This window comes from Pithys albifrons, chromosome 4 (assembly GCF_047495875.1).
Source record: "Pithys albifrons albifrons isolate INPA30051 chromosome 4, PitAlb_v1, whole genome shotgun sequence".
Classification (NCBI taxonomy): Eukaryota; Metazoa; Chordata; class Aves; order Passeriformes; family Thamnophilidae; genus Pithys; species Pithys albifrons.
In genome coordinates, this window is record NC_092461.1 from 100,741,327 (window position 1) to 100,764,942 (window position 23,616).

A 23,616-nucleotide genomic window follows, 5' to 3' on the forward strand; every position below is an offset into this window, starting at 1 on the left:
AGCTGTAGTTTCCCTCTCCCTGCAGCCTTTCCAGCAGCTTTTCTTCAGGGCCCGCTCTGTTCTGTGTGCCATCAACTCGTGTGACAATCTGTGGGAGGGGCCGGTGCGATGCGCTCAGCACAGTCTGGCAAATGAATTTCAACCATCGGCCCTGCTGTCGATGGAGGGGGGGGAAGTGACAAACGAAGGTTGGAGAAAGTGTCTTTGCTGTATCTCCCATACATGGGCTCTACTTGCACTGTCTTTAATATCTCAATGGTCTGCAATAGACAGGCTTTTGGGTGTAAATTTACTGTTCATCCATTGCCCTGCAGGTTGGACTCCATGACAGAAATGCACAAGGCTCATCGGCAGCAATGTGAGAAACGTCAGCAAAGCCGAGAGGACTCTGCCAAGGCAATGAAAGACTAGAAGAGTCTTTGGGGGTACTGGTGAACAGTGTAAGTTTTTGCAGGAAATGCGACGGAATGTCCAAGACTTGCTTGAGTGTTTCAGAGAAAAGGTAAGGATGCAAAAACATTCATCTCTTAAAAAAAAAAGAGTCTGGTAGTACCTGCCAAAGAGCACATTTTCCTCTGTTTTCAAACCCTGAGAACATACTACTCTTCTAAAGGTTTGGTCATTCGAGGGTTGAAAAGAACTTCTCATCATGCTGAGCTGGTTGTCAGAAACTTCACAGTGTACGAGGTCAGTGACTTTAGATTGCCTAAAAACTTGCAGATTTTCTGTCTAGAGGACTTTGGTAGATACTCTGGCATTTCAAGTTTACTCAGATGCTGCTTTTTACTTTTGTTGGATGTCAGGTTAGCAAAAATAAGGGCTGAACTATGATCTTGTTAGTTTCTGGAATGTTTTGTGTACACAGTGACAGACTTTTGTCTTCTGTATTATTATAGACTTCCTTCTGCCAGGCGTCACTTGGTATTGCTCTGCTCTGAGGGAGAAGAGTTGTAAAAGTAAAGTGGCTGTTCAAAGACACCCAGACTTGAAAATATCCTTCTTTCATGTGTATGTCCAACTCAAAAACATAATTAGTTTTTTCTCAAGATTTTCACAATGGTTGGATTACTTACTTTGTGGTAAATATTGTAGGAGCTCCTGAATGTATTACCCATTTCTGTATTTATATATATATATATTAGGCACACACAGGAGCTGTGGAATTCAGCTGGCAGTACATGGGCTGTTTCTTTGTTGTCTTCTGACTTGAATACAGTAGCACAGTAGCTTCTAAATATAGAACCTGTCGGAATGACCAAGCACTTTAAGCTGCTGTTTGCCCAGCTCGGTGGGTGTGGGAGGGGAACAGAAAAGCATTCTGGGTGTTAATGGGGTAGATATTAATTGTCCAGTGTCCCTGGAATTGGGAGAGACCAGTCTGCAGTCCTGTAAAGTGAAGACTAACTGTGTTGTGAACAAACCTGGGAAGTGCGAACCAGTTAGTTCATCCAAGTGATTGATTAGTGTGACTAATTAGTTGCCATTGATTGTTCACTGAGGAAGCCACACTCCTGAGTCTGACAGATTTTGTATAACCAGGAAAACATATTATTAAGAAGTTGTGTAACAATTTCAGTTCGGTTTGAAGGAGGGTTTTTGGCCTACCTAGCTCCACTAGTAAATAAATCAATCCCAGCCATTTGACAGCAAATTAACGAGCCTGGTTGTTAAATTAGCAGCAGCTGCAGTTGCTTTCCTACAACATACCCTTGCTTTGCTGGTAGTTGGTCTTTAAGGATTCTACACCTGGACGACTTTCTCACCCTCCCTGTACCTCACCTGGCATTCCAGTCCGTTGAACTTGTAAGATGTGACTTCTGTCATCTCCTGCTTTTTAGGGGCATTCACAGAGTTTTGCTGTTTCAGGAGGAGGCTGTTGCTGTATTTGTCTGCACAGTGAGCTGCAAAAGCAGGAGCTGATGGGTCAGTCCAGCTGGAGCATTTCATTTATTGTGACATTATTTGGCCAGATAATGTTTGGAATTCAGTGCTTTCAGCACGACAAAGGTACCATCAGATTCAGAACCAGCAGCCCACGGGACACCACAAGGTTTTCTAAAATGGAGGTGGGAGGAGGAGGGAAAAATCAAGTAATCATTGTCAGTTTTTATTTCAATGGGATGCAGTAGGATGGTGAATTGTTGTTGTCTTTGGAGCGTAGAGCTGAATTGCCTTCAGCTGTTTGGTAGAACCTGTGCCCCTGACTGCTTCATATTTAGTGTTGCTGTTATTATTTATAATAATGTTGTCACGACCTGCTCCTGGGAAGGGGACGGGGGTAACCGAGTTTGTTTTTAATCATTGCCTTTGGGGTGGATTAAAGTGAAACGACACCATATGATCGGTGTTTATTTTAACAATTCCGTACAGTGTGACATAGAAAATAACCTTAGTGGGGGGGAAAAGATGCACAGGGGGAAGAAAGACAGGAGAAGGGTCCAGAACAGCAGGGAAAAGAAGAGGTGAGAGAAGGTGAGAATGGAAAGGTTACACAGTCACCGCCCGGGGATCCAGCGTTGCATCTCAACGGTCCTGCGGTCGGCGGGGTCGAAGAACAGAACCCAAATTCCCCAAATCACCAGTCCATTTTCTACCCTCAGCATGCCCTCTGCACCTCCCTCCGAGGCAGGGGGTTGTTTTCTGCGAACCCCCATATTCGCCGGAGGGCAGGGCAAGGGCTCCTCTTGCCTCTTCAGCCCTGGAGGAAGGGATGGCCCCAACTGCCCATCAGGGGTATAATGCAAAAGTCAAAAGCCTGCCAAGTTTCTTAGAATGCATAAATCATTAACCGTCAGTCTGACAGCACCCAGCCATGTCTGCATTCAATAACAATTTTGCTTTGTCGTTCTCCGTGAAGCTTCATTGAGGGCGGTGATTTTTATATAGTGGACAGGGAGACAGAAGAGGAAAGGAAAGGAAGGGAAGCCCCCCGTGCACGGGATTCCCCCCCTTAAGGAAAACAATTTTATTTCTCTGCTCCGTGAGTGGTACTGGGGGGGCATTAAAGGATTTCAGTAGTTACAATTAAATTTCTTAACATTAATAACACAAATGAACATTAAAAAGTTACAAACATACAGAAATGCTGGAAATTATGCACACGTGACATTAATAAGGTTACAAACACACAAATACTTGCAAAATTATACATTAAAACATAGAGTTACTTGGGAGACAAATGCTTGAAGTTATCAGAAAGCATTGAGTTACTTGGGAGCTGGTGAAAGGCTTTCTTATATTCTCCTTTAGGCCTACATTTAGTTCTATTTGTTAAATTTAACCAAATGTGGTAGGCATTGTTTTTTAAGGCAAAGACAAATGCATGTAATGCATATTTGTTTGATTCCAAATATGCCTAAATACTTGTACTAACTCCCAGGTTACATTTGGTTGAGTTTCTCAATTGAGAGAGATATTCCAAAAGGACAAAATAAACTTGCATGTATCTTACACAATTTTACTAGCAAGTTGTTCATATGAAACAAGCGATTTTGGGAGTAGGGGAACACAAACACAATGTTTGTGGTAGGTTTTTACATATTGAAATTTGTTAGGATCAGAACATTTTCAAGACGAAGCACATGCAAACAACCCTAAAGAAAAATAACCAGCATAACTTTTCAGTCTTGTTGTTACTTCATGTTCTCAAAGGACAATGAGAACCAATCATAGCAGCTGTAGAAGGTTTCATCGGTTTCATGTAGTTTTATGTGGTTTCATTTCTTCGTCTGGCAGGTTTCTGTAAAGGAACACATCTGGCCCACTATGGACCTGTTAAACAGGTTTGTGGTGGGGCTGAGGGGACCACAGTGTTGGACTGCTGGGGGCAGCTGCCCTCAGGGGGTGATTGATGCTATTCAGTTTCTGATTCACGGTCCTTACTGCTGTATTTTGACTATGTTCTCTGAATGGCCTTCCTTAAATTCTGTTAGTTCTTCAGAGGGATACAGGGGTTTGTTAACATCTACCGGTCTGGGGTATTCCAAATTGATGTAATTCACAATTTTTCATTGCAAGCTTTTAATTTTTTATTTCCTCATTTTGTAATGTTGAAGCAACAGATTTATTTCCTTTTCCCCCGAACTGCTTCACGTTCATCAGTCGACTGTGGGAGTTCTTTTCCTAATTGCTCCTGTAATTCCTTTATCTGCACCTTAAAAGGGCTCGAGCACTGCAGGGATGGCCCCAACTGCCCATCAGGGGTATAATGCAAAAGTCAAAAGCCCGCAAAGTTTCTTAGAATGCATAAATCATTAACCGTTTCAGTCTCTGACACCCCTGCACCTTCATGCCCTGTGGAACTCCGGCTGGCAATATCCCAGTCTCCCTCCTAGTCTGCATTACCCAGTTACCAGGTGGGGAGCAAGGGAAAAGCAGACATTGCTGCAGCCCAGTATCCTGGCCCATGTTCGTTCTGCAGCCTGCATGTTGTGCTTACATGAGCTGACACCAGGACAAACAGTTCAGGTACCTTTTGACTCCTGCTCTCTTCTTTTTTTTTTTTCAGAAGTGTTTTCTTAACTACTAAGAGAAATTTTTTAAAAGGGAGTTTTCTGTCACCTCTGCTCTGATTGCAGAGGGAGGGAAGCGTGAGTCCTCTTCAGAGGGAATCCAGAGTATTTAATTAATTTGTTAATTTATTATGATTTACTTCATTAATCAAACCAGGGAAAATCTGAAATATATCCTCATTAAATTAAAAACCGTTTCTGCACATTGTCCCTTCTGCCTTGTCATTTCTCAGTGAGTTTCCAGGCTGACAAAACAAAACTCAGGTTAGTTAGAGACATGGTACAGAATTCTCAAGTCTAACTGTGTTCCCTCCTGACTGTTGCTGGTCCTGGTAAGCACTTTGTTAAGTTAGAAAAAATACAAGGTGCTCATAAAGAGATGTTTTGAATCCAGAAAGTATAATTTTGTAGTTCTGCACAATTGAACTGTAATTCCCACTTGTACCCTGATCTCTGGGGTTTTCTTTTTGGTGTAAGTACAAGTTAAAATCTGTGGGGCAACAACTGTGAAAACAATCAGGTTTCTGCTATTTTAGGTTTTCATTCTATCGGTGACTGTGGGCTAAGAGAGTGAATTGGTTCATCTGGTTGAGTGTTTTAGAGTTTCTTTGTTTTGTGAGTGTATGATCCTTGCATACATGTTGCTTCTTGTATGTGTTGACTCAAATCTCTTTTTAGGTATCTAACTCAAATTCTTTTATTAGGGCAAGTGTCGAGATTTTGAAACAATGTTGTGGTTTGAATCCTTTGCTGTTTTACGGCTGTGAAGAGCAGGAGCAAGTGAAAGATGATGCTGATATTTCACTGTTGCCTACCATTGCAGAGCGAGTTGTTCTTCCTAAATTAACAGGTATAGGTTTGGAAAATGGTGGGGAAGGGGTTGTGGAATCTCGTGCTTGTTTGTGCTTTCAGATTTTACTGTTTTGTAAATAAATGAATGCATCAATACCTGTATTTGAGTATGTTCAAGGTGGGGTAATTCTTTACTCTCTTACAGTGATTTCAGAAAATATCTGGGATCCTTTTTCTACCACACAGACATGTAGAGTGGTGGCAATTGTACAGAAACCAGTAGATGGATACCCCTCAGTGGTGAATGCAGAAAACAAAAACACACAAGTGAGTTGGGTTTTTGCATAAGTTAAGGAATTTGAATATATTTTTACTATACTTAATGCTGGAAAACAGAGGAAGAAAGAGAAGTTTTCAGTTTATTTGATGCTCGGCAGCTTGGTTGTGAACAGTCAAGTATGGTGATAGATTAAGAGAAGGAACTCAGTGAAACCTCCCCAAAATAGATACTGGAGATAAAAAGATACACCAAATGTAAGACTTGTTGGTCTCCAGTTTTGCTTTAAGGGTCTGCTACAAATACTGTGTTTTCTTTCTTAAGATCTCTGCAATCTTTTCAAATGCAGTGCCTGGAAATTGGGTAGTTTTACTTTGCCTTCTGTGAGTGCAGCAACTGATGTTAAGAGTTCAGGCTTTAATGGAACCTGTCAAAGTTCGATGTTTTCATTATTACAGGCTTCTTCCTTTAAGACTGTATGTGTGCTTAAATATGTGTGCCCTTACTGTTGGGCTCACAAATGTTCTTTATTGTTTTAAAAATCAATTTCCGATTTTTAACTACTAAGCAGTGCCTTGGACATCTAAAAATAAAATGATCTGTTTCAGATGCTTTTGAAGGCATTATTGCTAAGAATGAGGAGAACACTAGATGCTGATGTATTCATGCCCTTATACCCAAAAAAGTAAGTTTACTTTCAACTATGGTGTTAGATTTTCCTTAGCAAGTTGCTGCCTTCTGTCCACAGTTAACAGGGTTTTTCCCAGTGTGGTTCAGTGCCTGGATACAGGACATCTTTTTGTTATCCTCCTGGTAGAATTTAGCAAAGACAAGAAGGATGGAAGGGAGTATTTATGGAAATGAATTGTGTGCTGGAAACCAGCAAATTGCAGACAGAGATGTGGTCTTGGTTGCTCATTAAGAAATCTCTTTACTTTGCAGCATCTTAGAAAACAAGAACTCGGGTCCATATTTGTTTTTCCAACGTCAGTTTTGGTCCTCTGGTAAGGTGAGTAAATACATCTGGTAAATGGTCTGAGACAGTGTAGCAATAAAATACTTCTCAAATTTGTGGAAAAGGGTAGATGGAAGCTGCTGTAATCTCTAAATGAGGATCCTTAGTCTTTGGTAATGCACTGTGAGGGAGACTGTATTCTGAATAGGTTTACAAGATATTTTAAAATATTAAATATTTTTAAATGTTCATGTGTTTGATCAACTTTCTGGTTTCAGTAAGTCTTGAAATGCCTATTTTCAGTTATTAGGAAACTTTCTCCAGTGGTATGGGATCCTTTCAAATCAAACTCTCCAGGAGCTGTGCATAGATGGGCTGCTGAACAGGCACATTCTTATGGCTTTTCAAAACTCAGAGTATGGAGAGGACAGCATGAAGAAGGCTCAAAGTGTAAGTAAAATCAAACAATGTTTAAAATCACAGATTGCAATTAAAGTAAAATGTGGTTAAAACTTGAAGTTGCCTGTGTAATCTCGGGTTTGGTATTTCAAAAGTTGTAGTGTCAGTGAAAAAGAGATTTTGTATTTTTTAACACACAAACTAAAGAAAGAAACTTCTCTGGCTTATACCTGTATTTCGTGTAGGTATTTTGTGGGTTTCAGTGTCACACTGCTTGGATTTTGGATACTTTTTTGGTAGTTCTCTCATTTTTTCACTCAGTTGGGTCTTGTCACCTCAATCTCAGCTGGCAGATTTCCCCAATCATGTTACATAGTTTGTAAGAATTTTCTTACATTGTATTTAACTTTCTTTTCCTGTTCTGCCTGGGTAATAGCTTGCTTTCCTAACAGTGGTTCAGTAATCTAAGAGGAGACAAGACTATTTCCCAGCTAGAAAACTCCTGTAGATACCTTGCTCACCTGGCTGATACAATTTACAGACACAGCATTGGTTGCTCTGATGTAGAGAAGAGAAATGCAAGGTAATTACCTTGAGTTAAAGCAATTGCAGTTCTTGTCATTTGTTTTATTTACATGCAAACATGAGTAACTGTCTCCATCCTGTGGAGTGTCTTTGGAAACTTCTTTAAAAGGAGACTTCCAAAATGTTACCGTGTGGTGCATGGGGATATTTTTAAAGTGTCTGGACACAGCACCTCCTGGAAATACTGAAACACTGATGATACCTGTTGTACCACTGCTCAGTGTCACAGACTCTTAAGGGGGTTTGTAAAATGGAAGGAGAGGGACTTTTTATATGGGCAGATCATGTCCACTCAAGGGGCAATGGTTCTAAACTGCAAGAGGAGATATTTAGGTTGGATTTTAGGGAGACATTCTTCCCTGTGAGGGTGGTGAGGCACTGGCACAGGTTGCCCAGGGAAGCTGTGGCTGCCCCATCCTTTTAAGTGTCCAAGGTCAGGTTGGATGGGGCTCGAAGCAACCTGGGCTATGGAAGGTGTCCCTTCCAAACAAAACCACCTTTTATTCTGCCAAATTTTGCAGCTACTGCATGTGGACTATTTCACCCTGTGAGCCCTGCTGATTCCTGCATAATGGCTTCTGAATTGCAAACTGTCTTTCCTATACAGTACAAACCTTCTGATTTCATTTACACAAGCAGCTGGATGAACTTTTTGGCCTTAGATCCAAGAGTCACTTTGCTTGAGTCCCATAATCAGCTTAATTAGAAGTTCAGATTAGACACATCACTGCTGGCCTGTAATGGTTTGGCAACAGCAACAGCACAGGAATAAAGAATCTTCCAGTCTTGTTATACTCTTGTGTATCAGTGTAGCAATTTGTGTTTAAAGTTCATTGAAATTTTTGAACTCTCTCTTTTGGTAGTCTGTGTCTAGATTTGAAAGAACCTTTTTTACCAGGTGTAAGTACAAACTTGGTAAAAGTTTGTATTGGGAGAGAAACATGCAGTTAGCCTTATTTTCATAGGAAGTTCTAATTTAATTTCTGTCTTCTGTCCTGCCTTTTCCCAGCATTAAACAAATCTGCTGCTGTTGCCCTAATTAAGCAACTCTAATAAATCTGAGGCAGGAATATTTATGATATGGCTTTCATGATGTAGCCTTCTGTTGGGATATTAATCCATGTCATTGATTGTTCTACCCCTTTACTGACTTCTCCTCCCTCCTTTTAGGGAGCACATCCAGCAGGTCATAAAGCTCCTGGCGAGTACCCGAGCCCTGGATCACGCCGTGACAGTTGCAAATGATCACAATGTGAAAGAGGTAAAGATTTTAATAGAGGGAAAAGAGACTTTTCCCACAACTCATTTTGAGCTTTAAAACCATTCCTGATGTGTAATTTATGTACATATGTAAAGTTTCTTAAACTGTATAGTATTGATCTTTGTTTCAATATGAAGTGCATTCTTATAGACAGCACCCTGAAAATTAAAAATCATTGACTTCATTTAAAACAAAAATGGAATCCCAAGATTTTCATCTTTCCAGAAGCCACCTTTTTCTCCAAGTTTCTCAAAATCTTGTTTACAAGAATGCTTTGTGCCCATGATCAGTAGTCCTGTACTGCTGTTAATTGCTCCATGGTTACATGGCATGTGTATAATATACTTTGTGTAATACACTGTATGCAATTATTTATAACATCATGTTGCTTTCACACTGGGTATAAAGATGTATTGTTGCATTAAGCTTTTCATTTGCTAAAAATTACTTATTTTGACAATAAAATGATCGTACTGTTGGTCAAAGGAACTGGTAAAACATTCAACTGTGTGAAAATTGTGAGCTCAAGAGCACACACATTGGAATGGAACCTGACCTTTAAGAAGCAGCTGGGCTGCACTCCAAGTGGAGCAGGTAAAATTCTGCATTCAGAATATGAACTCGGAAGACTGTTTTTCAAAAGGGAGCTCCAAACTCAATGCTGAATTATTTTAATACAGTCAAAGAATGAGAACTTGTGCTGATGGTGCACGTGTAGACGGCAGCACTTCCTGAAGTCCAGACACGTGTAAGTTGCTCAAATCCACTTTGTGTCCCATTTTGGGGGGGGGGGGTTGTGGTGGTTTTCAGGGTTTTGTTGGTTGGTTTTCTAATGTAATCCATGGAACCTGCTTCTTCAGATTAGTGTGGCTAAAGATGTCAAGAAGAATGAAGGTGAAAAAAGCTTGGAAGTACTTATATTTTAGTAAATATTCAAATGTTACACTTCCCACTAAATACCATATAAGAATGTTCTTTTAAAAAAACAAGGATCAAAGGTAAATGTAAAGAAACAAGAAAACATTTTTTAAAAATCTGTTGATTTATATCAGAACAGTAGTGACTTGGTCTTGGGGTCCAAGGCATGGGGCAGCTGTAACAGCCTTGGGTTAAGAACTATTTCCGTTTGTGCCCTAATTATTTTTAGGGGAACTGTTGCAATTTGCATAATGAGTGCCATTTATGCTCATGTGATGGTTTAAATGAGAATGGTAAAAACATTTCACTTGTAACATGCACAGTTCCTTTGGACAGCGGACAGTGTTTTTTCTGAACTCTTGGGATTGATGGAGTACGCTCAGAAATGCCTGCTCTGAAAAGTTGTTTCAATAAACTCATCTGGTGAAGGAGTTGTTGGGGCTGCAACTCGGGAAGCTTTGTTCCTTTAGGAAGGGAGCAAAGGCAATTCCGTGGGTGCCGGCCGACTTTCCACATGTCAGCCCAAAAAGCTGCTGGTGCTGGCAGCAAACAGTCTGTGTGGGGGAGGTAAAGGCCGGGCGGCTCCTGCCTGGCACTGCTTGTGGCAGCAATTCATGGGGATGTTCTATTCTGAAGGTCGCGTTTGAATTTTGGAGGTGGGCTCCAGGAAGAAAATGACTTTATTTTTATTTGGAAATGTCAGAAACAGGATTTTGCTGAAGCTAAAGCAACGAGACCAAGGTAGGAATAGAGTTTTGGGGGAATTTCGGAGCTTTCCTGCCATTCCATTTGGTTTTGGGAAGTTTCATAGCCCGGAGGAGAGGCAGGGATGATGAGTGCCAGGTGTACAGAGGCTCACAAAAGAACTCGTTAGTTTTTAAGCACTGGGCAAAGACCTCAACGTGCGTTCATTGTTCATTGTCTTATCTCAGAAGTTCTTAAGCACCTTTGGAGTTTTAGCAAAACACCGTAAACCCTTGCTAAAAAGCCCTGTCTTTTGTCAGAAGAGGGATGAAGGCATTAAAGCCAGACAAAAACAGTCGTTTGCCGCTTGGTCCCTGGGCGTGGTACCTCTAGTTCTCTGTATAGTTCTGTGTAACTTGTGAAGTGTTGTGTCTCCTGTCTTTGTCCTGGCAGAATGGGGGAAAGAGGTCTCCTTGTGTATGACTAATAGCCTAAAGCTTTTGAGATATTTTCGTAAGACAGGACTGAATGCACTTCGAATAAAGTGGTAGGTCTGCAAAAGTATCTTCTGGTGGATAAAACTTTAAAATTTTCTAGTTGGGAAACGTGTTGTTTCATTTTACCTTACACAGCTGTCGTCGCAGAGGAAGTGTTCACATATATTATTCTTAAATAATTTAACACATAAGTAGTCACAGTATGTAAAAGAGTAAGTATTCTTGAAGACATGAGAAAGTCAGCAAGCTGAGAAGCATTTAAGACACTTACACGGATTCTTTACCCGAGTTAGCCCTGGATAACATTTCAGTAGTAGCTGTCGTCCAAAGAAAATGCAGTAAAATACAAGCCAGTCGTGTTTGGAAGTGAGGTACGTTTGTGTTGGTTTGTGGGGGTCCCTGAGAGGGAGATGTGGGCCCTGTGTGCCACTGCGGGCTCTGGGGGGGTCTCTCACAGGACAGGGGGTGCCCGATCCTCAAATAGCACTGGGAATAGCCCTGGGAATGTCACCTCCGTGTCCCTGGGCAGGGCTTGTGGAGAGCTGGGGTTTGGGGAGGGTCCTGCGGGGTGGGGATGTGACTTTTGGGGTGTTTGGGGACACCCAGGCACGGTTCGGGAAGTGGGTTCTAATGGAGGGGGTGTTGGATTTGGGGGCGTCCCAGGATTGGGTTTTGGGTGATCTGTGGAGTGCCCCCAAACAATATGTGGGATGCCCAGATCCGTGGGGTGCCCAGCACAGTCTATGGGGTGCCCACTGAAGTTATAGGATGCCCAGACCATTAAGGTGCCCAGAATGCCCATGGGGTGTCTTATTATTTATGAGGTGCCCATTAGAGTTTTGGGGTTACCCCAAACCATATATGGGGTGCCCAGACCCTTGGGGTGCCCCAGCACATCCTGTGGGGTGCCTGAGAGAGTTGTGGGGTGCCTGTTTGAGTTATGGGGTTCCCAGCACTATGGAGTGACCATTTGAGTTACAGGGTGCCCAGACCCACGGGGTACCCCAGAAAATTTATGGGTGAGTATGGAGGGGACCCCATGGGGGGTCTGCGGGGGAACCCCACGGGTTTGTATGGGGGGGAACACTGCGGAGAAGTCTGTGGGGACTTCATGGATGGGAGAGAACGACACTTAAAGGGGCTGTGGGGAAAAACGCACGGTGGGACTGTGATTTAAAGAAAATCTAGATATTAATGGTAAAGCAAAATTTTATTACAGCTTGCCCATGGCTGGAGTCACGCAGGGAGCTCATACCTAAACAAAGTACGTGTCTACCGTGTACAAAAATGGGGTGATTTTTATACAGGTGGTTTCAAATATCTATTACAGACAGTTATTTGTTTAACACAGATTTTCTAATATAAGAATTTTATAGAAGATAATTTAAACAAAAGCTGTTCGGACTGCCCATTTACCCAGGTTTCTGCCCTCCTGCTGTGTTGACGAGGTGTTAACAGCCTTCTCTTATCAGCTCTTTATTCAAGCAAGCCAACTGAATCCAATTCCAATCCACCTAATTCCCTTCCATCCAAACCCTTTCTACCCCACCCATTCCACCCCATCCCATCCCAATCCCATCCCACCCCATCTCATTCGACCCCACCCCACCCCATTCCATCCTATCCCAAGCCCATCCCCATTGTCCCAGCCCCACTATCCCAATCCCACTGTCCCCCGGCTGCACGGGCAGTCGGTCCCTGTGCCGCGCTCGCGCTGCCAGCGCCTGGCCGGGGGGTCCCGCGCCTTCCCCCGCATCCACATCCTCCCCCGCGCCCGGAGCAGCACCGCGGTGAGTGCGGACAGGGGACGGGACCGGGGACAGGGGCGGGACCGGGGGGACAGGGGAAGAGAGAGGGGCAGTGGGTGCGATAGAGGGGACAGAGGAGATACAGGGGGTGACAGTGGCTGGTGGGACAGAGAGGACGGGGGGACGGAAAAGTGTGATAGAGGGGAACACGGTACGGGAGGTGCAGGGGATGAAAGGCGGGAAGAGGGGGAGAGACGGGTAGAAAAAGGTACGGGGGGAAGGGAAGGACGAAACACGGATGGGGGGAGACAAAGGGGTAGGATAGAGAGGCGACTGGGACGACACGGGGGGATAGGATGGGACAGGGGTGGATAACTTAATGGGCAGGGGGGACAGAGAGGAGAGAGGACAGAGGGACAAAGAAGGAAAGGAAAAACGGGGGGACAGGAAGGACAGGTAAATAGAGGGGAAAGGAGTAGATGGAGGAAAAGAAAATGTCCTGGGAAGGGACTAGGGATGTCCTGGGCGAGGGAAGAGTGGAGTAATGCACGGCCCTGCGGGGAGAGGGGTGTCCTGGGGACACCGGGGTACTGAGGTTAAGGCGATCTTGGAATATGAGGACTCCTGGGAACAGGGGTCATCCTGGGGACAGAAGTCACCTCAGTGCCACGGAACAGTGTGGGGGAGTAGGGACCCCTTTTGGTGTTGGACACTCTGGGGACAGGGGACACAGGGGACATGTGTGTGTGGCTTCTCTGGTGCCGGGGGCTCTCCAGGGACCCTCAGATGTGTGTGTGGACCCTCTGGAAAAAAAGGCATCCACTTTGCCCCAACCCCGGTGCCCCCCCGTTCCGTTCCCCCCTTGCCCCGCTATCCCAGCAGTTCTCCCCTTTCCCCCCGTCTCCCCGATCCCAGCAGTGCCCCCCAGTGCCCCTGCAGGAGCTGTGCCTGGTGCCCGATCGCTTCTGTAGGGGCTGGAGAAGGACACGGGGATGGTACTGCCCCCGGGAAGCCACTTCGGGCACGGGGGGGCACCCACCTGGGGTATGAGGGGCAGCCAAATGTGGGCACCGGGTGTGGGGGGATACCCACCTGGAGTACGGGAGCATCAAAATGTTTGAGTATGGGGTGGTGGGGGGCCACCCAAATTATGGGGTCCCGTTGGGGTAGGAGGTTTTCGCAGATGTGATCCAAGGTCCCCTTGGTTGCGGATCCCGGCTTGGCGCTGCCCACGGGGGGTCCGGGTGCCGGTGCCGGATCTCCCCTGCTCGGGGCAGCCGCGGGGCTGGCAGGGGCCATGGCCATCCCGTACCCTCTGGATGAATCCCGAGGCTGGGCGCTGGATGTGGCCGTGCCCCGGAGGGAGTTGCGGGACGCGCGGGGCCGCTGCCGCCCCACCGTGCTGTGCGTGGTCAACCCCGGGGACCCCACGGGTGGGTATGAGGGGGAAACTTGCGAGGTAACCCCATGGGAACGTATGGGGGACACTCCACGGGTGAGTACGGAGGAGACCCCATGGGAGTGTCTGCGGGGGAACCCCACGGGTTGGTATGGGAGGGGGGAACACTGTGGAGAAGTCTGTGGGGACTTCGTGCATGGGAGAGGACGACACTTAAAGGGGCTGTGGGGAAAAACGCACGGTGGGACTGGGGCTCTGTGGGGGTCCATGACAGGACACGGGGTGCCCCCTGGGTTCCGCCGGCTCTGTTGGGGTCCATGAGGGGGCAGAGGTGCCCTGTGGATCGAAGGGACAAGGCGGGTGCCTCTTGTGTCACTGCGGGCTCTGTGGGGGTCCCTGAGGGGACAGGGGTGCCCCGTGTGTCACTGCGGGCTCTGTGGGTGTCCCTGAGGGGACAGGGGTGCCCCGTGTGTCACTGCGGGCTCTGTGGGTGTCCCTGAGGGGACAGGGGTGCCCCGTGTGTCACTGCGGGCTCTGTGGGTGTCCCTGAGGGGACAGGGGTGCCCCGTGTGTCACTGTGGGCTCTGTGGGGGGTCCCTGAGGGGACAGGGGTGCCCCGTGTGTCTCTGTGGGTGTCCCTGAGGGGACAGGGGTGCCCCGTGTGTCGCTGAGGGCTCTGTGGGTGTCCCTGAGGGGACAGGGGTGCCCCGTGTGTCTCTGTGGGTGTCCCTGAGGGGACAGGGGTGCCCCGTGTGTCTCTGTGGGGGTCCCTGAGGGGACAGGGGTGCCTCGTGTGTCACTGCGGGCTCTGTAGGTGTCCCTGAGGGGACAGGGGTGCCCCGTGTGTCACTGCGGGCTCTGTGGGTGTTCCTGAGGGGACAGGGGTGCCCCGTGTGTCACCGCGGGCTCTGTGGGTGTCCCTGAGGGGACAGGGATGCCCCGTGTGTCACTGCGGGCTCTGTGGGTGTCCCTGAGGGGACAGGGGTGCCCCGTGTGTCACTGCGGGCTCTGTGGGGGTCCCTGAGGGGACAGGCAGGTGTCCAATGTGTCGCAGGCGCCCCCTGGTGGTCACCGAGAGGCCGCAGGAGCCCCCAGCGGGACGCGGGGCCGGGCGGGGCCGCTCTGTTGCAGCTGGTCCCATTTTCCCGCCCGCCCGGGGGGCGGTCCCGCCGCTCCCCTCAGCCCCCCAGTCCCGCCCACCCGTGAGGGGCTCAAAAAAAGGGTTTGGAGTCGCCTCAGGTCGGATTTTTGGCATTTTCAGGAGGGAGAGTGCGTTCGGGAGCGGCGTGAGAGGCAGTACGGCACAGAGGCGCAGAGGGTCTGTCGGTAGAGATGCTGGGGAACACCAGAGGAGACAGAGAACTTCGTACAGGTAAAGCTGAGGGAACTTTGCAGCTTCAAATACAGGATGTCTTGAGGGAAAATTGAGGTAAAACGCCAAGAACAGACTGACGATCTTTGAGGGAAAAACTGAATAGAGCACATTTTGAGGTGAATTATGAGATGTCTTGACAATAACAGAGGGGTTTTGAAGAAGGTGCCCTGAAGGGTCCCTGAGGAGCCAGGGGGGTCCCCGGGGGTCCGTGATGGTGCCCTGAGGGAGGCAGGGCGGCCCCGCTGGGACAGCTGAGCCTCCTTTCCCGCCTCAGGCGGGGCGGGGCCGCCGTTCCCGCAGCCCTCAGACAGGTCCCTGAGGCGGCCGCAGGTGAAAGGCGCTTTGAAAAGGTGGATAAAAACTTGTGAAGTCTCTCTGGGGGAGATTGTGGGCTGTTGGACACAAAAGCTGAGTGAGGAGCATTTTGGGGGGGTGAAACACGGGTCCCTGTGCGTGTCCCTGAGTGGGAGGTGGGTGTCCCCTGCATACCCCTAAGAATCTGTGAGGGGAAAAAGGGTACCCTGAGGGGTAAACAGGCGTCTCCTGTGTCCCTGAGGGGTGTGAGGGACACAGTGAGAAAAAGGTGCCCTGAAAGGTTCCCCAGGGTAGATGTGGTGCAGTTGGAAGGGTAAAAAGTTTTGAACTTCGGCATTAGACTAAAGCAGGCTGTTTCACTGGGGTTATTGAGAGGGTAAACCATGAGCTAATCTACAGGTATCAGTTTTGGGAGAAATATGAGGTAAATGTCAGGGACAAAACAAACACATTAGAGGGATGTTAGCATGGGGTGATCATTTTTGGGGGAAAATCAGAAGAACTTTAAGGAAACACATAGGCAGCATTTTTGTAGCAGAGAACTTATGAGCAGGCAAGAAGATTAAAGTATTAAAAAGAAAGAAAGTGTTACTTGGCTCTGCTGAATTAGCATTCATGTAGTTGATTTCGTTGTACAAAGTAAAACTACAGGTTGGGTAAAAAAAGATTTTTATGAAAGAAAATTATAATCAGAAAAGTACTCGATGAGTTCAGATAAGCGAAAACGTCACAAAAATAACTGCTAAGAGAAAATTTTTACTTTTATCAGCAAAGGCATTTATTGACAACGTTGGAGACAAGGCAGTTCATACTGGGCAAAAACTTGCCTAGCTTGTTTATGGAAAATAAGCTTTTTTATAGTCTTAAGTCTATAGTGACACCTTCTAATTTCCATATTAATGACTAGGCGGAGTCTTGGGCAGAGCTTTCTTTTGGCTTCGAATTTGGGTTGGGGTCTCCTGACTTCATCCCTCGGGGTGGTCTTGACGCGTCTTCATCACTGCTGGACTTTTGCCTTTCTTTGTTCGATGACAACATGGGTCTGTAAAACTCGTAAACCCTTGGCTGTAACTCTACAAAATCCTGGCTCTTTACCACCTCATCCTATAGAGATGTCTAGGTTAGTGGAATGTGTGACTCCTAACCTTGCTACACTGGGCTCCTGACAATTTGTACTTGAACATGGTGGCTCTAGGACTTCATGCTGTTCAGTGGCCTTGCTGTGCAAACAACACTTTGCAGAGCAGAAATAGAAATTTCACAAAACTAGGGGCTTTTGGTCTCTTTTCTCTTTCAGTCCCCCCAGTGTTTCAAAGTGTACAAAGTCTTTTGTTCAGTTTCAGTACTATTGGGGTTTGATATACATGTGTATTGCTGGTATCACTTACAATTTTTGTCTTTATTGCTTTATTTGCACTATAGCTACACACTGAGCAGTGCTAGCAAGAGTATTGCTGTTGCTGTAGTTATGACTGGGGGTACCAGGGACTTAAATAGCTTATGAGGCAGTGGGCAAATAGCTTATAAAAATGCTTTACCAGTGGTGGGTTTTTACTCGTTTAACTTTGGTTGAGACAGTTTCAATGCTTTCAGTATCATGTTTAATTTGCTTTAGCATGTGCTGAGGTTTCCTTAAGTGCCCCAGCATTTCTTTAAACAGGTGAATATCTGTGCTAGTTCTGCAATTCAGGTGTATCATGACACAACGTATAATCACACAAAATTCTAACATGTACACAGCCATAGCTCACATAAAATACATACACTGCTAAAATACTGAATAAAGTCTTGAGACTGTGGCTATTTCAAAACAAAAGTTTGTGTTAAAGTCATAATAGTTGCCAAAAGTTCAGCAATTTGTGTCGAGTGAAATTTGAGGGTTGTTGGTCTTACGGGTTCTGAGGTTTATTTTTTTTCTTAGGAGTTTTCAGGGAGGGTTTTCTTTTATCCAGACTGCTGGGAACAGGGTTAGCAACATTTGAAACAGTCTATTTCATCTTTCTTGTAGTGGGTCTCCTGAAAAATTCTTAACATACACAATCACTAAAGGTACATAAATACAGTTTGCTAACACATAATGTTATTTTATTTAATAGAATTTTAATAAATTTTCTTGATTGGTTAATTTTGCACAGGAATGTTTCTGGTCACTTAGGAAAGAGATCCGTGAAAACTAAAAGGTAACAGAAATCTCCCCCCCCGTTAGGAAATTAAAAGTCAATTTGCTGACTTTTACTTAATAGGCATCTTTTGTTTTGCTGCCGTGAGTGCCCCCAGAAACAGGACTTGGAGCCCAGTTAATGTAGGATAAGATAAAAAGGTACATTCTTTAATGGCCAGGCTTGGGGCTTTTAGGAATACATGATGACATCTTCGTGCTGCCCCCTTCTTCCTAGAACACTGATTTCCATGGTTTTTATAATATTGCCCACCCAATGCCCAGTTTACACATCTCTCAGTCCAGCCCCAGTCCCACCCCTGTGCCATCCCCCAGGATTTGGGGACTGGGGTCACTGGGACCCCCTGTTCTTCATCAGCTCTTTTTCCTCGGGCTTTGGAGTTTTTCCAGTGTTCTCAGACTCAAGGTTGTTGATTTATGTTTGGTCTTGTTTTGCAGACCTTTCTGATAGTTGTCAGCTCTTGTACCTCGAAGAGAGCCTAAATAGCTAAAAGAATTTGAGCTCCTGATCTGTGGTAGGGGTTGGGATGTATAAACAATGAACATGAGCTGTTACAAGTATGAACACTACATTTGCTACAGTTACAAATATTTCTAAAATCTATAAAAATGAAAAATCAGAAAACCCCTTTGGCATCAGTTTATTGCTCTTTGTTGTATTTTGGTTCTAGTATTTGGGTTATTTCTCAAAGATGTTTTCCATTGAAATGTAACTTGTTTTATTGTTGTGAACAGGTTTGGCTTTACTACTCAGCTTTTTAATTTTTAGTGTGGTTTTTTCATGCTCAGTTTTGCAAAGTGCTAAACTAACTTTGTATGTAGTAACTAATTAACTTTTTTGTTACTATTTTGTTACTATTTTTGTATTTTTCTTTGAAATCTGACTTTTGATACAGTATCTGTTTACCAGGTTTTTGTTTGTTTCTGGAACTAGGGCAGCGATTTGCTTTTCATGGTTTTAGCAGCTTGTTTTGCTTTAGCATTGGCTTTTATGTCACTTACTTTTTGCACACTGGGTGTCCCCCACGCTCCTGGGGGGCTGTGAGGGCTACACGGACAGCGACAGGTGCCGTGAGGGCGGTGGGGGGGCTCGGCCGTGCCGTAGCTGTGCCCTTTCCCCGCCGCTCCCCTCAGCCCTGAGGCAGGGCAGGCGAAAGGTGCTTTGAAAAGCTCCGATAAAAGCTTGTAGAGTCGCCCTGGGGCTAATTTTGGACTGTTAGAGACTAGGGAGTGTTGGCCTACAGCATCAGAGCGCAGCAGGGTGTTTCGTGACAATTCTGAGGGAAAAGCTTATTGAACTGAGACTTCATGAGGTAACTCAGCTGCCACAGAGTTTGATAAAGCTGAGAAAACTGCAAAAGGACACTTGAGATATTTGAAAGGAAAATCATTATGTAAAGTGTCAGGCCAGAAAGAAGATCTCTGAGAGAAAAATTGACTTACTGGGCTTTTCCTGAAACGGGAACATGTAAAAAAAAAAAGAGAGTGCCTATGGGGGACAAAAAAAACATTTTTCAGAGCAATCTGGCATAACTATTAGGGACAGAATAAACATCTTGGAGGGATATAAGCGTGGGGCCATCCTATTTAAAGACAAAATCAGAAGTACTTCAGGGAAGACATTGGTAGCATTTTCATAGCAGGCATCTGCAAGTTGGCAAGACAATTTAGGTAGGAGAAAGAATGGACATTTAAGCAGGCTGTGCTAAACTAGCATTCTGGATGTGTGCAGTTCTTTTAGTTGTAGAAACTAAACTTGCTGATGGGGTGAAGGAGACAGATTTTTCTGAAAAAAAAATTCACCATCCTAGGGAATGACTCCATAAATTAGGAATACTGTTTTACGTTCTTTCCAATCATGGAGTCAAAGTTTAACAAAGGATCTTGGACGTAATTTTCCTGTAAGAAGAGAAAAAGAATGGTAATAAGTACTTCATGCCGAGTCCAGCCACAGATTTTTCAAGCAGCAAACGGGTTAGAAGGCTGAAAAGGGAGGAAAACAAAAGAAAAGAGGATGAATCACATTAAAATTTTGGTGTGGGTTCAGGAGACAATATATAATGAAAACAAGTACTGCTCCAAGACTTAAGTCCTTGTACAGGAGTAGAGGTTAATAGAGAGACCTCAGGGCTAACCCTCTTCTCTTTATCTTGCAGAAGCTGTCGAGAAACAGATGGAGATGGACATCGAGGAAAGAGTGCAGAGGAGGATCAGCAGCATCGAGGTCAAGAGGGAGCACAGGACAGGCCTTCTGGGCAAACAACTGTCCCTGCCGTCATCTGGACAGACACACATGTTGAAGTGCAGCAGGAACCTTCAGGGTGCCCCGCTGGCTTTCACTGGGCGACCCCCCCGTAAACATGGCTGGGTCTTTCCTTTGGTGTTTTTGGCCTTTTGCCACGGTTCTCCTTTGGCTGCCCAGGGAGAGCGGGAAACACTGTAAGGAGAGTGAGAGAGCCCTTCTCCACATCCCGGGGGCAAATGGAGGTATCCTGACTGCAGGCCACTGTGTCAGCGGAGCAGGGCTTCTTTGTTTCCCTTGGCACCTTGAGCCTGGTGGCGGCTGCTGGCCACGGTGACCCCCCTGTAGCCTGGGCATGTCACAGCCTGTGTTCGTTGTCCAGCCTTGAAGCCGCCCTCCGTAGTCAGGGGCTTGAGGTGTCTGGGCAGGCCAGGGCAAGTCTGAGGCCGTGTTCTCCCGCTGCTGGGCGTCAGGAATGGCTCGCCGCAGGTTGCTGCTCAGAGCTTGCTCCCTCTCCTGCGACGCTGCCCCTTTGTGTCTCTGTCTTGTCTTTGTCGGTGTGAGTGAGAGAGCGAGCGTGTCCCTTGGTCCCCCTAGAAAAGCAGGTAGCGTAGCTTAGGCTTCCCAGGAGGGAAAGAGGGGCTGTGTGCAACAACCGGGGCGTGCCCTCAAAACCCACAAACGGAGACACGGCCCAGCCTCGGCCCTTCTTTCCGAGGAGGCAGCAAAGCCTCTCGGTGACCCGCCTGTAGCCAGGGCCTGGGTCTGTGCCAGTGCTGCTGGTGACGTGCCAGCATGTGCCCGCCCTGTCTTCAGGGCTGGGGCCCTGTCCTCGCGACCTTAGGCCGTGGAGGGCATTGTTGGGGGTGCCGAGCCTAGAAGGGGCAGCCTTGTAAGCGGGGCTTTGTACGACCCCAGTGCTCGGCGGGCGGTTGGAGGGAGTCCCTGTAATCAGGTGGGTATTCCTGGCCCTGGCCGTTCCGAGGTCCAGGGCCGGGAGGTGTGCAGCTCCCTGTCCGTGGAGGAAGGCCCCCAGGCCTTAGGCCGTTAGCTGTTTTTCCTGGTACTGGAATCTTATTGCTATTAGTGCAGGGGGAAGCCGAGTCCTGTGGCTCCCTGGGTGTGCACCCGCCCGTAATCGGGGTCCGGGTCTGGGAGCCTCGGTGCTCCCTCAGCTGGCAGGCTGTGCGGGGCGACCGCCCCGTTAGCGGGGAGCGGGTCTGGGTGCCCTCGAGGCGGAGAGAAGGAGCCTCCGCAGGCCTTTGGGCCCAGGGCCGCCCGTAAGTCTGGGCCAGTGCCCTGGAGTCCCGGGCACTTTGCAGACTAGCAGCGTCTCGAGCCCTCTGTAGTCAGAGGTGCAGCCTCGTTGGCCAGTGCTTTGTATGCCCAGCTTCCTTTGCCCAGAGGGCCTGGCTCCCAGCAGCAGACGGGGCATCGCCGTGACCACTCAAGGTGAGGTTTGGAGAGGTTTGTGTCAGTGGGGGGCTCTGTGGGTGGGTTTGGACGGACTTGGAGGTCTCCCTCTGGGGATGTAGGGTCCCGGTTTACTTCCTACGGAGGAGCTGGTGTTTCTCACACCTGCCTGTGTCCTCCTTCCTTTGCAGAAACCATGGGAGAAGAGAGCGGCGGCATCGTGCGGACGGCAGTGCTGACGTGGGAAAACGCGGAGGTGGCACCAGTGGAAGTTGGAGCGTTGTGTGGAGCTGTGGGGGGGTGTGGTGGGAGTGGGCAGGTGATGGTGGCTTGGGGAGCTCGCTCTGGGTGCCCATTTCACTGACTTGAAGGAGTTGGAGCTTCTCGGACTCAACTGTGTTATTCTCTTTGCTTGACGGAAGCCATCCGAGAAGAAAGCAGAGCCAGGAGCGTGGGACGGCGAGGCAAAAGAGTTCAGAAGAGGATCAGCCGCGTCGAGGTCAAGAGGGAGCACACGAAAGGCCTTCTGGGCAAATGAACCTCTTTGCCATCACGGGGTCAGGCATACACGTAGGAGTGCGGAGGGCATCTTCAGGGTGCCCCCGCTGGCTTTGCGCTGGGTGACCCCCCCTGTAAACAGGGCTGGGTCTTTCCTTTGGTAGTGTTGGCCTTTTGCCACGGTTCTCCTTTGGCTGCCCAGAAAGAGGGGGACAACCCTGTAAGGAAGAGGGAGAGTCCCCTTGGCCACACCCAATAGGAGAATGCAGGTCTCCCGACCCCAGCCCACCCTGTAAACGGGGCAGGGCTTTTTTTTTTGCCTTGGCTCCTTTGTGCCTGCTGACGGCTGCTGGCCACTGTGACCCCCTGTAGCTGGGCCGCGTCACAGCCGCTGTTCTTTGGCCAGCCGTGAAGCCCTTGAGCGTAGTCAGGCCCTTGAGGCCTCTGTGCAGGCCAGGGCGAGTCTGAGGCCGTTGTCTCCTGCTTGTGGGCGGTAGGGATGGCTCGCCGCAGGTTGCTGCTCAGAGCTTGCTCCCTCTCCTGGGACGCTGCCCCTTTGTGTCTCTGTCTTGTCTTTGTCGGTGTGAGTGAGAGAGCGAGCGTGTCCCTTGGTCCCCCTAGAAAAGCAGGTAGCGTAGCTTAGGCTTCCCAGGAGGGAAAGAGGGGCTGTGTGCAACAACCGGGGCATGCCCTCAAAACCCACAAACGGAGACACGGCCCAGCCTCGGCCCTTCTTTCCGAGGAGGCAGCAAAGCCTCTCGGTGACCCGCCTGTAGCCAGGGCCTGGGTCTGTGCCAGTGCTGCTGGTGACGTGCCAGCATGTGCCCGCCCTGTCTTCAGGGCTGGGGCCCTGTCCTCGCGACCTTAGGCCGTGGAGGGCATTGTTGGGGGTGCCGAGCCTAGAAGGGGCAGCCTTGTAAGCGGGGCTTTGTACGACCCCAGTGCTCGGCGGGCGGTTGGAGGGAGCCCCTGTAATCAGGTGGGTATTCCTGGCCCTGGCCGTTCCGAGGTCCAGGGCCGGGAGGTGTGCAGCTCCCTGTCCGTGAAGGAAGGCCCCCAGGCCTTAGGCCGTTAGCTGTTTTTCCTGGTACTGGAATCTTATTGCTATTAGTGCAGGGGGAAGCCGAGTCCTGTGGCTCCCTGGGTGTGCACCCGCCCGTAATCGGGGTCCGGGTCTGGGAGCCTCGGTGCTCCCTCAGCTGGCAGGCTGTGCGGGGCGACCGCCCCGTTAGCGGGGAGCGGGTCTGGGTGCCCTCGAGGCGGAGAGAAGGAGCCTCCGCAGGCCTGTGGGCCCAGGGCCGCCCGTAAGTCTGGGCCAGTGCCCTGGAGTCCCGGGCACTTTGCAGACTAGCAGCGTCTCGAGCCCTCTGTAGTCAGAGGTGCAGCCTCGTTGGCCAGTGCTTTGCATGCCCAGCTTCCTTTGCCCAGAGGGCCTGGCTCCCAGCAGCAGACGGGGCGTCGCCGTGACCACTCAAGGTGAGGTTTGGAGAGGTTTGTGTCAGTGGGGGGCTCTGTGGGTGGGTTTGGAGTGACTTGGAGGTCTCCCTCTGGGGATGTAGGGTCCCTGT

The 23,616-nt window shown here is 48.0% G+C and overlaps 1 protein-coding gene and 1 long non-coding RNA gene across 2 annotated transcripts; both read left to right on the plus strand.

Moving 5' to 3' along the window:
• Nucleotides 1–2,001: 2,001 nt before the first annotated feature.
• Nucleotides 2,002–8,971, plus strand: LOC139671723 (PAX3- and PAX7-binding protein 1-like). Its single transcript, XM_071555036.1, has 8 exons — nt 2,002–2,007; nt 5,216–5,361; nt 5,509–5,630; nt 6,189–6,265; nt 6,523–6,589; nt 6,839–6,985; nt 7,387–7,517; nt 8,690–8,971. The coding sequence occupies exons 4-8, from the start codon at nt 6,189–6,191 to the stop codon at nt 8,835–8,837; spliced, it is 570 nt and encodes a 189-aa protein (XP_071411137.1). The 5' UTR covers nt 2,002–2,007; nt 5,216–5,361; nt 5,509–5,630; the 3' UTR covers nt 8,838–8,971.
• Nucleotides 8,972–10,665: 1,694 nt separating this feature from the next.
• On the plus strand, nt 10,666–12,144 carry LOC139671724 (uncharacterized). Its single transcript, XR_011697772.1, has 3 exons — nt 10,666–10,929; nt 11,015–11,250; nt 12,099–12,144. It is a non-coding gene; the product is annotated as an uncharacterized lncRNA (long non-coding RNA).
• The last annotated feature ends 11,472 nt before the right edge of the window (nt 12,145–23,616 follow it).